This window comes from Tachypleus tridentatus, chromosome 9 (genome assembly GCF_004210375.1).
Source record: "Tachypleus tridentatus isolate NWPU-2018 chromosome 9, ASM421037v1, whole genome shotgun sequence".
Lineage (NCBI taxonomy): Eukaryota > Metazoa > Arthropoda > Merostomata > Xiphosura > Limulidae > Tachypleus > Tachypleus tridentatus.
In genome coordinates, this window is record NC_134833.1 from 24232380 (window position 1) to 24248707 (window position 16328).

Consider the following 16328-nt stretch of genomic DNA (forward strand, 5'->3'; position numbering starts at 1 on the left):
GTTTTATAATAGTGAAATTATGAAGTTGTGTGTGTTGTATCTCAAAACTGAAGAATGGACTTTTGTTCTGTACCTGTATGATGAGGTTCACTGGACAGTGCTGACCAGGTTAAATACATAACATATGCAGAAATAACAGACGACTGCAATATTCCAGCCCTAGAATCTCCAGTATCTGAAATATACAGATACCTGAATTTACAATAATATGAAACTAGTCTAGATAAATCATAGAGAAGCAAGTGTTGAATGTGGCCCAGAAAATACAAGCGTATTTATAAAATAAAGTAAAACAATTTTTTAAAAAAATTCAGCTCATTATTAATTGAATATTTGCAATTTATTATAGAAAACACAGAAAATCAAAAAGCACTTTCAAATAGGTGCAAATAGAGTTTCAGGCTAATATCATGTTAGAAATTAACTTTTAATTAACAAGTGTCTTTACTTATTCTCACTTTGTCTTTTTAAAACTTACACTGCAATTTAGACCACAACTGACAATAATCTTTGAATCATAACAAACACTATACTTTAGATCATAGCTGACAATATTCTTTGAATTATAAATTACAACCCACATTAGACCAAAGCTGACAATAATCTTCGAATCATAACTAACACTATACTTTAGACCATAGCTGACAATATTCTTTGAACCATAACTAACTATATTTTAGACCATAGCTGACAATATTCTTTGAACCACAACTAACACTATACTCTAGACCATAGCTGACAATATTCTTTGAATCACAAATTACACTATATTTTAGACCATAGCTGACAATATTCTTTGAACCATAACTTACTATACTCTAGACCATAGCTGACAATATTCTTTGAACCACAACTAACACTATACTCTAGACCATAGCTGACAATATTCTTTGAATCACAACTTACACTATACTTTAGACCATAGCTGACAATATTCTTTGAATCACAACTTACACTATACTTTAGACCAGAGCTGACAATATTCTTTGAACCATAACTTACAACCCACATTAGACCATAGTTGACAATATTCTTTGAACCATAACTTACAACCCACATTAGACCATGGCTGACAGTAACAGTATAATTTATTTTGTACTATATATTACACCGTAAATGACAGTAAACTTTATTTCATACCATACAATTAATGTTACACCATAATTGTCAGCATAATTTTATTTCTTAGTTTATAGTATACTTGAAACCATAACTCATGGTAAACTTTATTTATTAACTCACAATACACTTTTTACCATAAGATGTCAGTTCCTTTCACTCTCAACTGTTTCTTACATGAGAACACTTTCTTAATAGGATGATAACAACATTGAAAAGGTACACTATATGTTTGTACTTGTTGCTCTACAAGTAGATAAACACAATTTAGAGAAATAGGTTATAAAGTGTACACATTTAAAACAATGAAAGTTTTTATTAAAGACTGTGAAACTGTTAATAGAATATTTTTACACACTTAACATTCTCAGATACATGTGAAAACACAGGACATAGATTTACAGAAAATTAGATGTTAACAAACACAATAACTAAATTTGCATACTTTTTTCCACACATGGGAGGACTGAAATTATTCCACAGAGCAGACACAAGCCACTGTTGACACCAATAAAAATTTTGTTTGTCAGGCATCCTTCTAGACTAGTGAAACTTCTGGCCAAGAGAACTGCTCCAACCAACACACCACTGTAGATCACAACAGCACAGAGAATCATAACTATAAAGAAAGCACAAGGCCTCAATCTAATGTAATACTTGATAAATAATTACAACATAGATAATAACAAAAGTACACTAATATAGTGTTGTGTAAACCATAATACAGTAAACAAAGTACTAATCTAATGTAATACTTGATAAATAATTACAACATGGATAACAACAAAAGTACATTAATACAGTGTTGTATAAATCATAATACAGTAAACAAAGTACCAATCTAAAGTGATACTTGATAAGTAAGTACTACACATATAATAATGAGAATAAAACACATTTTACAGTGTTTAATATTTTACTTAAAATTCATATTTCTATACCAAAGGTTATCACTACTTTAACCCCCTTGCCTCAGACATCCTATTCTGATACAAAGTTTTAATATCTTAACTAGTAATTCATATTTCAATAGTACGTAACTTTAGAGTTTCTACGAGGCAATATTTTTAAAAAAATCCCAGTTTCCCCCAGTATGATATGTGACATTTTTACAGGTATCTTTTCTGTATTTTTGTAACACTTCTTAAGAGAGTAAATTTCGTGTAAATTACTCACTATAGAATTTTTATTGCTCAGATAAACTATAACTTTTATATCCTTCAATTTTTTTGGGTTACAGAACTATCCAACAGAAAAATCAGAACCATACTGCCACATCCACCTGTCATGTAATTTCTTTCAGGATCTGTTAACAGTTCTCTCTTACATTTAATTACATATTACATGTAACCAACAGGAAATCAAAGTATTCATTTACCAAGTGACTGTGTTCTGAACCGATAAATGTCAATTACACTAAGAATGCAAACAACATTCCAGTGAGAAACTTAGTGACTGCCTTGGATGAATTTGTAATGCTTCTTGTCAAAAAGTTAGAGAGACAGGATAATTTTGAATTAGCATGTTGTTAGTCTATGTTCATTGGTGCATTATTTCATTAAATAAAAATAATTTAGTGAATCACTGCCATTAGTATAAAAAAAGATGATTGTGTGTAAGTATTTCATTATTGTTTTTCATGTTTATTCTTTATATATTATTATAAAATTAACTAAAATGTAAGAAAAGTGACGTTTTTAGGTTATATAAGATTAGGTAAAATAAATAATAACAAAAATGTTTCACAAGACACACATGTAAAAAGCACATGGGTTATGTAATGAGATAGCATAACATAAGCTTCAAGTGCTCCATGTTATTTACACCTTATAATGATGTGGATAGTGGTTACACATGGTTCAAATTGTAATCAAAATAGTAATAGAACAGCATAATTTAGTTATAAATAGATGCACACTGTTATGTGCAAATTAAAGCAATTCTAGAGAGAAAATGTAATTTAGATTTATTTAAATTTGTTTCTTGGTGGTTATGAGGTTGGTCAAATTGACCAATTCTGTTTAAGTTAAGGTAGAGAAACTAACAGGTAAAATATACAGTTTTACTGAAAAACAAAATGCATGAAACGAATTTAGGTTTTATGTTTGACACAAATGGATTTGAGATGAAAAAGGAATCTTAACATGAAAATTACTTTGTACGTGGACCATTCAAAACAAATACTAAGTATCTGTGATGAGGAGAAACCCACTTGAAGTATAAATGTATCTCAAAACAGCTGGTATGGGTATTAAAACATTTATTAAAATAAAATAGAAAACAACATTTTGACCTGAAGATAACATAAGAAATCAAAATGTTGTTCTCAACTTTATTTTAACGAAAATTTTAATATGCATACCAGCCATCATGAGGTGCGTAAATACTAAATATATTTATGGGTAAATCTATATTTTAGTTTATTAAAAATACTTTGCTAAAAATATAGTTTTTTTGTATGTGAAAAACATATAATGTTAACTGAGAGACTGCAAATTTTGTGAAAACATGCACACAATACTAAAAGTTGGAAGTATTAAATCTATAAAGACTAACACTTTCCCCCACAGGTATTCTTTACTGTACATGAAACAAAGTTTTAGTGGCTTTTATTCAAAAATTTATTGAAGTACATTTTGTTTATGCTATATTAATTACTTCAGCACACAATCTTAGCTAATATTCCATATTTTATTAATATAAAAGTTTTAATTTTTAATTCTCCAAGGTAATATTTTTTAAAAAATCCTGAATTTCCCACAGTGTGACATGACATTTTCTATCCTGAATTTCTCACAGTGTGACCCATGCCATTTTCTATCCTGAATTTCCTACAGTGAGACACGTGACATTTTCTATCCTGAATTTCTCACAGACATTTTCTATCCTGAATTTCCTACAGTGAGACACGTGACATTTTCTATCCTGAATTTCTCACAGTGTGACACGACATTTTCTATCGTCTATTTTACCCACCACCCATTAGAAAAGTATGAAATTAAACATAAATTACTCACTTTAAAATCATCATTGCTCCAACTGACAATATTTTTTTATATTCAATTTTGATTGGTTACGAAGCTATAAAATATAAAATCAAACTGTACTGCCACACCCACCTGTCACATCCTGTCATTCAGGATTTCTTAATAGTACTCCCACACATTTAATTCTATATTGTGCATAGCCAATAGAAAGCCAAAGTTTGCATTTCTCAAATGATGCATTGTATAACATTAAGTTCTGAACATTTAAATGCTAATTTCACTCAGAGTACCAACAATGTTCCAGCTTGGATGAACATGTAATGGTCTTGTTGCATAGTTAGAAAGCCAGAACTGTTTAATAACGGGTAATGAAATTGTCTACATTTTGAATGTTATTAATCTATATTGTTTTGTGTAGTATTTAATTAAATAAGAATTATTAAGTGCATTACTATTATTAGTGTATAATAATTAGGGTTAACTATTTTTGACAAATAAGAACAATACAAAAGTTTGTGTATTTCTTGTTTGTTCTTTATGAATAATTATAAAAATAACTAAAATGTAAAATGAGGGCCTTTTTAGGTTAGTTAGCAGCAGATTTAGTAAAATGAATAATAATAATATGACAAAAACCTTTCACGAGGTACACCTGCAAACAGCTCTTCAGTAATGTAATTTAATAATGCAATATAAGCTTCACATACCCGGAGTGATTTACCACTTATGACACAAATAGCACTTAGATACAGTTCAAAGGGCAATACAACAATAAAATTGTATACCGTTACAAACTTAGAGCTAATGTTGTTTCATGTTACAATTTCAAGTCATTTTATAAAGAAAAAAGTAATTTAAATTTATTTAGATTTCTTTTTGGTGGTTACAAGGTCAGTTATTTTGACCAACACCATTTTAAGATCAAGTTGAGAAAATAACAAACAAAATACAAAGTTTTACTGAAGAAATACACTGGAAATGCAGTTGAGAGGTTTATACACTGGAAATGTAGTTCAGAGGTTTACACACCGGAAATGTAGTTCAGAGGTTTACACACCGGAAATGTAGTTCAGAGGTTTACACACTAGAAATGTAGTTCAGAGGTTTATGCATTTGAAATGTAGTTGAAAGGTTTATAGATTTGAAATGTAGTTAAGTGGTTTATACACTGAAAACGTAGTTGAGAGGTTTTAGGGATTTTGCAAAGGAAATTTGAGTTTTGAAATGAAGAAAAATATTTTAATTTTCACAGAAAAAATTAGTTCACACATGGACTATTCAAAACATACATTCAATATATCCTTGGATAAATCTATTTTATTAAACTTACTTCACTCTAACATAGTTTTTTGTATGTGAAAGGCTTATAATATTAACTTAAAGAATATTAAAGTTTGTGAAGACATATTCATACTGTATTGAGGTCAGTCAAATAAACTGAACCAGTGTTAAGTATTCAAATTAGTTACCTTTCACAAGATTTTAGAAACACACCTCACTGTTTACTTTCGCTTATATGGATTTCATATAGATACCAGCATTCTATTTTATGGAAGAATCAAATCATAAGACTTCAGTAAACTGGATATTATTTTATTACATTATTTTACCATTCTTGAATGTCACAGAACTAACCTTTTTAATTCTAGCCTTGGTTAGCTATTAAATCATACCTGAGTAATTCATAAGAAAATTTTTGAGACAGAGACCAGGATTTATAAAGTTGCGATTATATATATATATATAAAAATAAACATGTAAGTGATATAAATATGAATTACACAAAAGTGTATGTTAAACTAGATTGACTGATCTAAATATAACAAAATGATATTACAAGACTTGTACTTAAGACCAAGTATGTGTAGAAAAGTGAAAAATAAAAACTGTTTACTATATACAAACTGGAGACATTTAACCAAAAATAAGCACAAAAGCTTTTCTAACAACATTATACTTTAACACAAAGAAATTAATATTTTAATGCCAATACTTTGACCTATGTTTTCATTTTGATACAATGGACTTAAAGAGCTTATGTGTTTACTTTCTATTACATGTACTTTTTCTGTTACAATTCCATCATTTGAACTTCTTGAAAGTTATTTACAAAAAGAAAAACACAATGATCATGTTAAATAAATGAGACATAAATTCCTGCTATACTGAAATAAGATATGCTTTAATAAAGATAATTAATAAATAAACAGGAAAATTACAGAAAAGGTACAATTAGACTTCAAAATCACCAAAGCTAAAAATAATAAAAGCTAAAGTTAATTAACATGCTCTGTTTTTAATGTTTAAACATATTAATGTAATAGGGAAACTTACAACAATGAAAAATAAAATGACTTATCAAACACTCACAAAAAAACCAACATTTAGATCCACCATTCTGTACTCTGTCCATCCTGAAATTAAAAAATGTTTGTATTCAATACTATGCTCTACACACTGATATCAAAAATATAAATATGGATTTAGATTTACTATCTCAATAACAGAAGTTATTGCATCATATTGCATCTCAAGAAAGATATATGTTAAAACAGTAAACAAGAAAACAGCAGCTAACAGTTAACACAGAAATACATACAGACTGATAACCAGCAAAGGAAGCTAATAGTAAACATACAGAAATACATAGACTGATAACCAGCAAAGGAAGCTAATAGTAAACATACAGAAATACATACAGACTGATAACCAGCAAAGGAAGCTAAAAGTAAACATACAGAAATACATACAGACTGATAACCAGAAAACAGCAGATAATAGTCAACATACAGAAATACGTACAGACTGATAACCATAAAATAGCAGATAATAGTCAACATACAGAAATACATAGACTGATAACCAGAAAACAGCAGATAACAGTCAACATACAGAGATATATACAGAATGATACCCAGAAAACAGCAGCTAATAGTTAACATATAGAAATACATACAGACTGATAACCAGAAAACAGCAGCTAATAGTCAAAATACAGAGATATATACAGAATGATAACCAGAAAACAGCAGCTAATAGTCAACATACAGAATGATAACCAGAAAACAGCAGCTAATAGTCAACATACAGAATGATAACTAGAAAACAGCAGCTAATAGTCAACATACAGATATATACACAGAATGATAACCAGAAAACAGCAGCTAATAGTCAAAATACAGAGATATATACAGAATGATAACCAGAAAACAGCAGCTAATAGTCAACATACAGAATGATAACTAGAAAACAGCAGCTAATAGTCAACATACAGAATGATAACTAGAAAACAGCAGCTAATAGTCAACATACAGAATGATAACTAGAAAACAGCAGCTAATAGTCAACATACAGAATGATAACCAGAAAACAGAAGCTAATAGTCAACATACTGAATGATAACCAGAGAACAGCAGCTAATAGTCAACATACAGAATGATACCCAGAAAACAGAAGCTAATAGTCAACATATAGAAATACATACAGACTGATAACCAGCAAAGGAAGCTAATAGTTAACATACAGAGATATATACACAATGATACCCAGAAAACAGCAGCTAATAGTCAACATACAAAGATATATACAGAATGATAACCAGAAAACAGCAGCTAATAGTTAACATAGAGATATATACACAATGATACCCAGAAAACAGCAGCTAATAGTTAACATACAGAGATATATACACAATGATACCCAGAAAACAGCAGCTAATAGTTAACATACAGAGATATATACACAATGATACCCAGAAAACAGCAGCTAATAGTTAACATACAGAGATATATACACAATGATACCCAGAAAACAGCAGCTAATAGTCAACATACAGAGATATATACAGAATGATAACCAGAAAACAGCAGCTAATAGTCAACGTACAGAATGATAACCAGAAAACAGCAGCTAATAGTCAACATACAGAATGATAACTAGAAAACAGAAGCTAATAGTCAACATACTGAATGATAACCAGAGAACAGCAGCTAATAGTCAACATACAGAGATATATACAGAATGATACCCAGAAAACAGCAGCTAATAGTCAACATACAGAGATATATACAGAATGATAACCAGAAAACAGCAGCTAGTTAACATACAGAGATATATACAGAATGATAACCAGAAAACAGCAGCTAATAGTCAACATACAGATACATACAGAATGATAACCAGAAAACAGCAGCTAACAGTCAACATAAAATTACATCAACTCAGATGAAACATTTAAACAAAGTATGAGAGTCTGTTGACAAAAGTAATGATTATTTAACTTAAAGAAAGTTGTATAGAAACTAAATAAAAGATGCAGCCCTACATTCTGATGAACATGGATTACAGTGTTAAGTACTAGCTGCATACTATAAACATTTATAACTTCCAACAAAAAGTCACTTACCAATTGTCTGTCCATGCATGTGCAAAATCAGCAATCAACAGCAACTGGATGAGGATGAAGAGAAAGGCTCCAGCCATTCCAACATACATCCACACTGATAGGAAAAGTGTTTAGTATTAGTACAGTACTTAACTACAAATATAATGAACTAAATACAATTAACATACATCCACACTGATAGGAAAAGTGTTTAGTATTAGTACAGTATTTAACTACAAATATAATGAACTAAATACAATTAACATACATCCACACTGATAGGAAAAGTGTTTAGTATTAGTACAGTATTTAACTACAAATATAATGAACTAAATACAATTAACATACATCCACACTGATAGGAAAAGTGTTTAGTATTAGTACACTATTTAACTACAAATATAATGAACTAAATACAATTAACATACATCCACACTGAAAGGAAAAGTGTTTAGTATTAGTACAGTATTTAACTACAAATATAATGAACTAAATACAATTAACATACATCCACACTGATAGGAAAAGTGTTTAGTATTAGTACACTATTTAACTACAAATATAATGAACTAAATACAATTAACATACATCCACACTGATAGGAAAAGTGTTTAGTATTAGTACAGTATTTAACTACATATATAATGAACTAAATACAATTAACATACATCCACACTGATAGGAAAAGTGTTTAGTATTAGTACAGTATTTAACTACAAATATAATGAACTAAATACAATTAACATACATCCACACTGATAGGAAAAGTGTTTAGTATTAGTACAGTATTTAGATTAACTACAACTCTTCTTAAGTGTAACTAACAAACATACACAAAATATAAATAGTGTGTATTTTACAACTCTTCTTATGCTAACTGGCAAACATACACAAAATATAAATAATGTCTACTTTACCACCCTCTTCAAGTGTAATTGACAAATATACACAAAATATAAATATTTTACAACCCTTCTCAAGTGTAACTGACAAACATACACAAAATATAAATATGTATTTTACAACCCTTCTAAGTGTGAGTGACAAATACAAAAAATATAATTAATGTATATTTTACAACCCTTTTCAAGTGCAAGCAATAAATGTACATCCACACAACCCTTTTCAAGTGCAAGGAATAGGTAAAAAATAATGTTTTTTACAACCCTTTTCAAGTGTAAGCAATAAATGTACACAAAATAATGTCTATTTTACAACCCTTTTCAAGTGTAAGCAATAAATAAAAATGAAACCCTTTTCAAGTGTAAGCAATAAATGTACACAAAATAATGTCTATTTTACAACCCTTTTCAAGTGTAAGCAATAAATGTACACAAAATAATGTCTATTTTACAACCCTTTTCAAGTGTAAGCAATAAATGTAACAAAAGTGTTTAGTATTAGTACAGTCTATTTACAACCCTTTTCAAGTGTAAGCAATAAATGTACACAAATATAATGAACTAAATACAATTAACATGTCATTTTACAACCCTGATAAGGAAAAATAAATGTACACAAAATAATGTCTATTTTACAACCCTTTTCAAGTAAGCAATAAATGTACAGTCTATTTTACAACCCTTTCAAGTGTACAAAAATATAATTTTACAACCCTTTTCAAGTGTAACTAAATGTACACAAAATAATGTCTATTTTACAACCCTTTTCAATGAAAGCAATAAATGTACACAAAATAATGTCTATTTTACAACCCTTTTCAAGTGTAAGCAATAAATGTACAATAATGTCTATTTAGATTAACTCTACAACCCTTTTCAAGTGTAAGCAATAAATAACAAAATAATGTCTATTTTACAACCCTTTTCAAGTGTAAGCAATAAATGTACAATATAATGTATATTTTACAACCCTTTTCAAGTGTAAGCAATAAATGTACACAAAATAATGTCTATTTTACAACCCTTTTCAAGTGTAAGCAATAAATGTACACAAAATAATGTCTATTTTACAACCCTTTTCAAGTGTAAGCAATAAATGTACACAAAATAATGTCTATTTTACAACCCTTTTCAAGTGTAAGCAATAAATGTACACAAAATAATGTCTATTTTACAACCCTTTTCAAGTGTAAGCAATAAATGTACACAAAATAATGTCTATTTCAACCCTTTTCAAGTGTAAGCAATAAATGTACATAAAATAATGTCTATTTTACAACCCTTTTCAAGTGTAAGCAATAAATGTACACATAATAATGTCTATTTTACAACCCTTCTTACTTATATACATGAAATATTTAGTAGATTAGTAGGAAGATTTTATGTACAGTATGTTCTTTTTGTGAAAAATAATTATTTCTTAAAGTATTCTAATTAGAATGTCTAATTTTACGTTTCACACAAAAACTAAACAGAATTATCTTTGTAACCAGTGGTAGAAAATTAGATTTTAACAATAATATAAGTAGAAGTAACATTATGTTTTTTTTATTCAATGAACTCAATAAAAGTGAAAACTTTCAACTGATGGTTAGGTTTCTGCAACTCAGATGACAAGATTTTCCTTACAATAAAATGTGTTTCAGATTGTACCTCACCACTCTACACAACAGAGAGGTATTATATCAAGATGCTTCTATAAATAGTTTTGTTCTTGATATAAAACTTTCACCCCAATACATATTATGTACTGTACCAGCCTGTGATGTCATTACACTGTAACTCTCCAAGTGTATTAATCTCCACCAACACTAGCATTTGAACAAAGGCTCATTCTTGATGAAACACATGGACAAGAGTGTCTGAAACACAGACTTCAATTATTCACAACCCGAGATGAAACACCCACCTCATGTTGACAAAATGTTCCTATGGAACCAAGGAAAGACAAAAAGATGCAAATGAAATCTCAAAAATGAGTTAAGGAACTGTTATGCATTACTTATAATCTGGAGAAAAGATATATCAAATTCTCGGTGCCAAGAACAAGTGAGAAAAAATGTGGAAAGAAGAAATTTCCAAGATAGAAAGAGAAACTCGAGGAAAGTAGAGGTGTTGTGGCACAGATCACAGAAAAGGACAACAACTTTGAAGAAAAGAATGCTCTAAGAGATCAGAGTGAAACTGAAACAAACAGATATCAGCATGAACTCAAGTATCAGAGAAGGGAGAAAAATGAAGTTCATGCAGTATTGTAACCTGAAACTTATAAAAACAACTGTAGAAAGTTGGTTGGTTGATTTAGTGTTTTATAGCACAAAGCAGCTAGGCTATCTGTGCCAAACATCTGGTAAAAAGTTAAAAGTAAATTTAGTAAAATTCTTAAAAGGAAATTACGGTAAAACAAAACAAAGTTGTAAAAAAACAACACACAAACAGCATAAAACCAATGTTTATATCTAAACATCAAGAGAAAAACTACAGTAATTGAAGTTGTAAAGGAATTTCTGTAGATAACTCTAATAATCATAACTTGCCAGAAAGACTAACAAGTAAGTACAAAAACCACCGTCAGTCACCTGAAGTTGGCCTATCCAGTCCAGGTTCCGAATTATTTGATGTTATGGCCATTTTCAAAAAGGAAAGTAATAAAATGGTTTTAAAAGACGTGGAACAAAATTATAATAATAACTCACCAGGATGACTAATAGGTAGTTCAAATGGATAGTTCAAACAGCATAATTAGTCACTTTAAGTTGGCCTTCCCAGTTCTGGTTTCGAGTTATTTAATGTTACGGCCAGTTTCTAATTTCAGATTGAACTAGATGAACTGTGATTTTTAAAAGAGAGACACATTACATGGATGTAATGTGTAAATTAAAAAATTTAATGGCATTAAAAAGATAAATGGCCTTTAAAAAACTAAAAACATTACCAAGATAAACAGTGTTACCATCACCAATGACACTATCTACTGTTACAGATAAACCTTGAAACAAAACATGTTTAAAATCATTGAGAGTCATAACGATGACAAGACAGTAAAACATGGCTTATTGTGATCAGAGTGTTAAACAAACTACAGACTGGTGCATCATTTCAGATAAAATAAAATGATGAGTTAAAAAAACTGACCAATGCGGTCTAGTTAGAACAACTTTCTCTTTTCGATCCTTATGGAAGAAAGACGGCTAAAGTCCAATATAGGGTTTTATTTGGAAAAGCTTGTTTTGCATTCCTCACTCTAAGTCGACTGCCAGTTGCCACAGAGCCAAGCCTTGAATACAGGACCATAGTCCATGGATGGGACAGGCATAGCAATGATAGTGCCAGAGCAGATAGACTTATCTGCATTGTCAATGAGCTCATTCCTGCAAATACCAACATGGCCTGGTATCCAGAAAAACTGGATAGAAGTAGATGTTAAAGAGAAATGGACCAGTCGGTTTTGAATATTGACGAGAACAAGGTGTGAACCAGGGCAAGAGAAATGGTATACAGTTCAGCAGTGAACACAGAAGCTGTAGGGAGTATTTTGCGCACAACCAACAAACCACAGCACAGCCCACATAGTCACTTGATTTTGAACCATCTGTATAAATAGGAATGGAAGGATGGTTCGAAAGATGCTCAGCAAATAGCAGACAGTATTTCCAATCAGGAGTATCTACTTTTCTCAGATGACTTAGAGAAAGGTCACATTTGGGGACTGTAATAAGCCATGGTGGAATGGGCTGACCAGTGATACTGCAATGTTATCCAAGGACAGACCCAATTCATCCAACTGCCTGGATACGAAGGCCAAAAAGAGCAATGGCAGACCATCTGTTCTGAAAAAGTATGGCCCACCGAAAAAGGAAAACACAATCCCAGGTGGGATGCTTTGGTAAAGAACGAAGTTTTGAAGCATACAGTAAAGACAGTTGCAAACGGCAAAGGTGCAAAGAAGGTTCATGAGACTCCATGCATAAGCTCTGAACTGGGGAAGTGTGGAAAGCCCCAGTGCAGAGCCAAAGTCCTTGATAATGAATAGGCTCTAGCATCTTTAAGGCTAATGGTCTGGCAGAGCCATAGACCAGTGATCTATAGTCGGGTTTTGATCGAATAAGAGCACAATATATTTTTAGCATAGAACGTCAATCTGCTCCCCAAGTGGTGAAAGAAAGAACATGAAGGATGTTCAGTGCTCTTGTACATTTGACCCGTAGCTACATGATGTGTGGTATAAAGGTCAGCTTACGGTCAAAGATAAGCCCCAAGAACTTTGTCTCGGGGATCACAGGCAGCATAACTTCACCCAAATGGATTTCACGATCAGGGTGAATACCCCATTGGTGGCAAAAAGTGCATGCAAACAGTTTTAGAGAGAAAGAAGTTAAAATAATTTGCTGTGGTTCACTTCAGTAAACGATTAAGGGCAGTCTGTAGCTGCTGCTCAATATACCTCATGTTCGATGACTGACATGAGATGTGAAAGTCGTCAACATAGAGTGCGTTTGCAACTGTGAGAGGGAGTTGTCCAGTGATGGCATTAATTTTTATTTTGAAAAGTGTGACACTCAAAATACAGCCCTGAGGGACTCCAAGTTCCTGTAGAAAAAAATGGGAAAGTGTCAAACCCACACGAACTTGGAATCTCCTGTCCATTAAAAAATTTTTAATAGAAATGGGCAAATGGCCATGTAACCCATATATATGGAGGTCTCACAAAATGCCATACCTCCATGTTATATCATAAGCCTTCTCAATGTCAAAAAACATTGATATAAGATGTTTCAAGTCGAATCAGGTGGTCCATGGTGGAGCACTGTCATCGAAACCCACACTGGGTGGGCGAGAGAAGGTTGTTTGATTCGAGGAACCAAACAAGGTGACCATTAACCATCCTCTCTAAGGTCTTACAGAGACAGCTTGTCAAAGCAATTGCACGACAGTTTGAAGGAACCTTGGGATCCTTCCCAGGCTTAGAGAAAGGTAGGACAATCAGAAGAATAGCAAGAGAAGCAGGAGTTAGATGGTGCAGCATTTCATAGTGTACATCATCAGATCTGACCAATGTACTGCCAGTTTGAGTTCCACCAGTGTAAAGGGATAATTGCAGTCAATCAACTCGAAAGGAAAAAGGTGTCCAAATCTTGATGGCTAAGAAGGTGGAAAAAGAAGCAGAGGTGCTAGATACTTGGCAAAAGCTTTCACCTGGAGTATTGGCAATTTTCAGGGTATCAGCTACTTCCTGCTCATCAGAGAGTAAGTTCAATAGGAGGAAATATTATATTGCCACTGACCTTTTGAATCTTGTCCCATATGACTTTGGAACTGGTGGTAGAAGATATACCAGTTGTGAACTTAATCCAAGATTCCTTCTGGCTTTGGCGTGCTACCCCCCGAGCATGTGCATGGGCCTGCTGGTAAGCAATGCAGTTTGAAAGTGTGAGATATCTAGGGAAAGTATCCCAGGCCCATTTTTGGGCCTTCCGTGCCATGTGGCAGGCAGGATTCCACCATGGACAAAGATATAGTGGAAAACGTGTCGAGGTTTAAGGAATACATTCAGCAGCTGCTTGTATAATACAATCAGTTACTGCTGCCACACAGTCGTCTATTGATGGCTTACAGAAGATGACAGGATAAAGTTCTGTGAGAGCAGTGAAAGAGGGCCAGTTTGCCTGATCCAGCTTCCACCGTGGCACTCGGGTCAGGTGGCATCGACCATGGCCAGTCTCTCTCAAAATTATAGGAAAATGATCACTGCCTTGTGGATTATTGTCAACACTCCAGGAAAAATGAGAGAATAATGAAGGGGAGCATATTCAGAGATCAATAGCAGTAAAAGACTGATTGATTGATTGATTGATTGATTTAGTGTTTTATGGCACAAAGCAGCGAGGCTATCTGCGCCAAACATTCGATAAAAATGTAAAAAAAAAATAAAAAAAAAATAAATGTAGTAATAGACATAAATGGAAATGAAGGTAAAATAAAAAGGTATAAAACCAATGTTGACACCTAGTCTACATTGTTAAGATAGAAGGCAGAGTATAAGAAGTTGTAAGGTATTTACTCTAGCAAAAAGGTAATGATCATAACCCGCCAGGAAGACTAACAGGTAAGTTCATGAACCACCGTCAGTCACCTGAAGTTGGTCTTTCCAGTCCTGGTTCTGGGTTATATGTCATAGCAACCATAGAAAATGGAGTAAAATTTGTAAAAGTAAATGAAGGTAAAAACAAAACAGCAATTAAAACAGAAAATGGTGTAAAAACCAATGGTGACATCCAGTCTTCAAAGTTGTAAAATATTTACTCTAGCAAAATGGTAATGATCATAACCCGCCAGGAAGACTAACAGGTAAGTATAAAAACCACCGTCAGTCACCTGAAGTTGGTCTTTCCAGTCCTGGTTCCGGGTTATGAGTCAATATGGCCAGTACTAAAATGTTAAGTAGTAAAAGTGTGAAATGATATGCAGCAAAAGTATAATAACAACTCGCCAGGACGACTAACGAGTAGTTCAAACGGACAGTTCAAACAGTAGCGTTAGTCACCTGAAGTTGGCCTTTCCAGTCCTGGTGTCGAGTTATTTAATGTTCTGGCCATTGTCCAATGTCAAATTGAAGGAGAGAGATTAAAACTGTAAAAAAGGAACCACAATTATAAAGGTGTAATGAATAAATATGCAACACTTAAATGAGATTAAAAAGATTAATGGCCATTAAAAAATTAAAAACATTATCAAGGTGGACAGAGTCACCATCACCAATAACTCTGTCCAATGTTACAGACTGACCCTGGGAAAAAATATGTTTAAAATATTGCCGTCGTTGAGAATTGTAACGATGGCAAGAAAGTAAAACGTGGCTGATAGTGATTTGAGTGTTACACAAACTACACATTGGTGCAGCAGTTCCAGATAAAAGAAAATGATGAGTTAAAAAAC

General features: G+C 32.0%; 1 protein-coding gene across 12 annotated transcripts in view; it reads right to left on the reverse strand.

Moving 5' to 3' along the window:
* The window catches only part of LOC143224865 (serine incorporator 5-like), a 59494-nt gene that overhangs the window by 26406 nt on the left and 16760 nt on the right, over positions 1-16328 (reverse strand). For 11 of the 12 annotated variants that reach the window (XM_076453248.1, XM_076453244.1, XM_076453251.1 and 8 more), the window contains 4 exons: positions 8512-8605; positions 6477-6520; positions 1565-1738; positions 74-175 (listed from right to left, as the gene is read on the reverse strand). In XM_076453248.1, the coding sequence (XP_076309363.1) occupies positions 74-175; positions 1565-1738; positions 6477-6520; positions 8512-8605 (414 nt within the window). The remainder of the gene's footprint in view (positions 1-73; positions 176-1564; positions 1739-6476; positions 6521-8511; positions 8606-16328) is intronic. The other variant, XM_076453250.1, reaches the window with a different exon arrangement.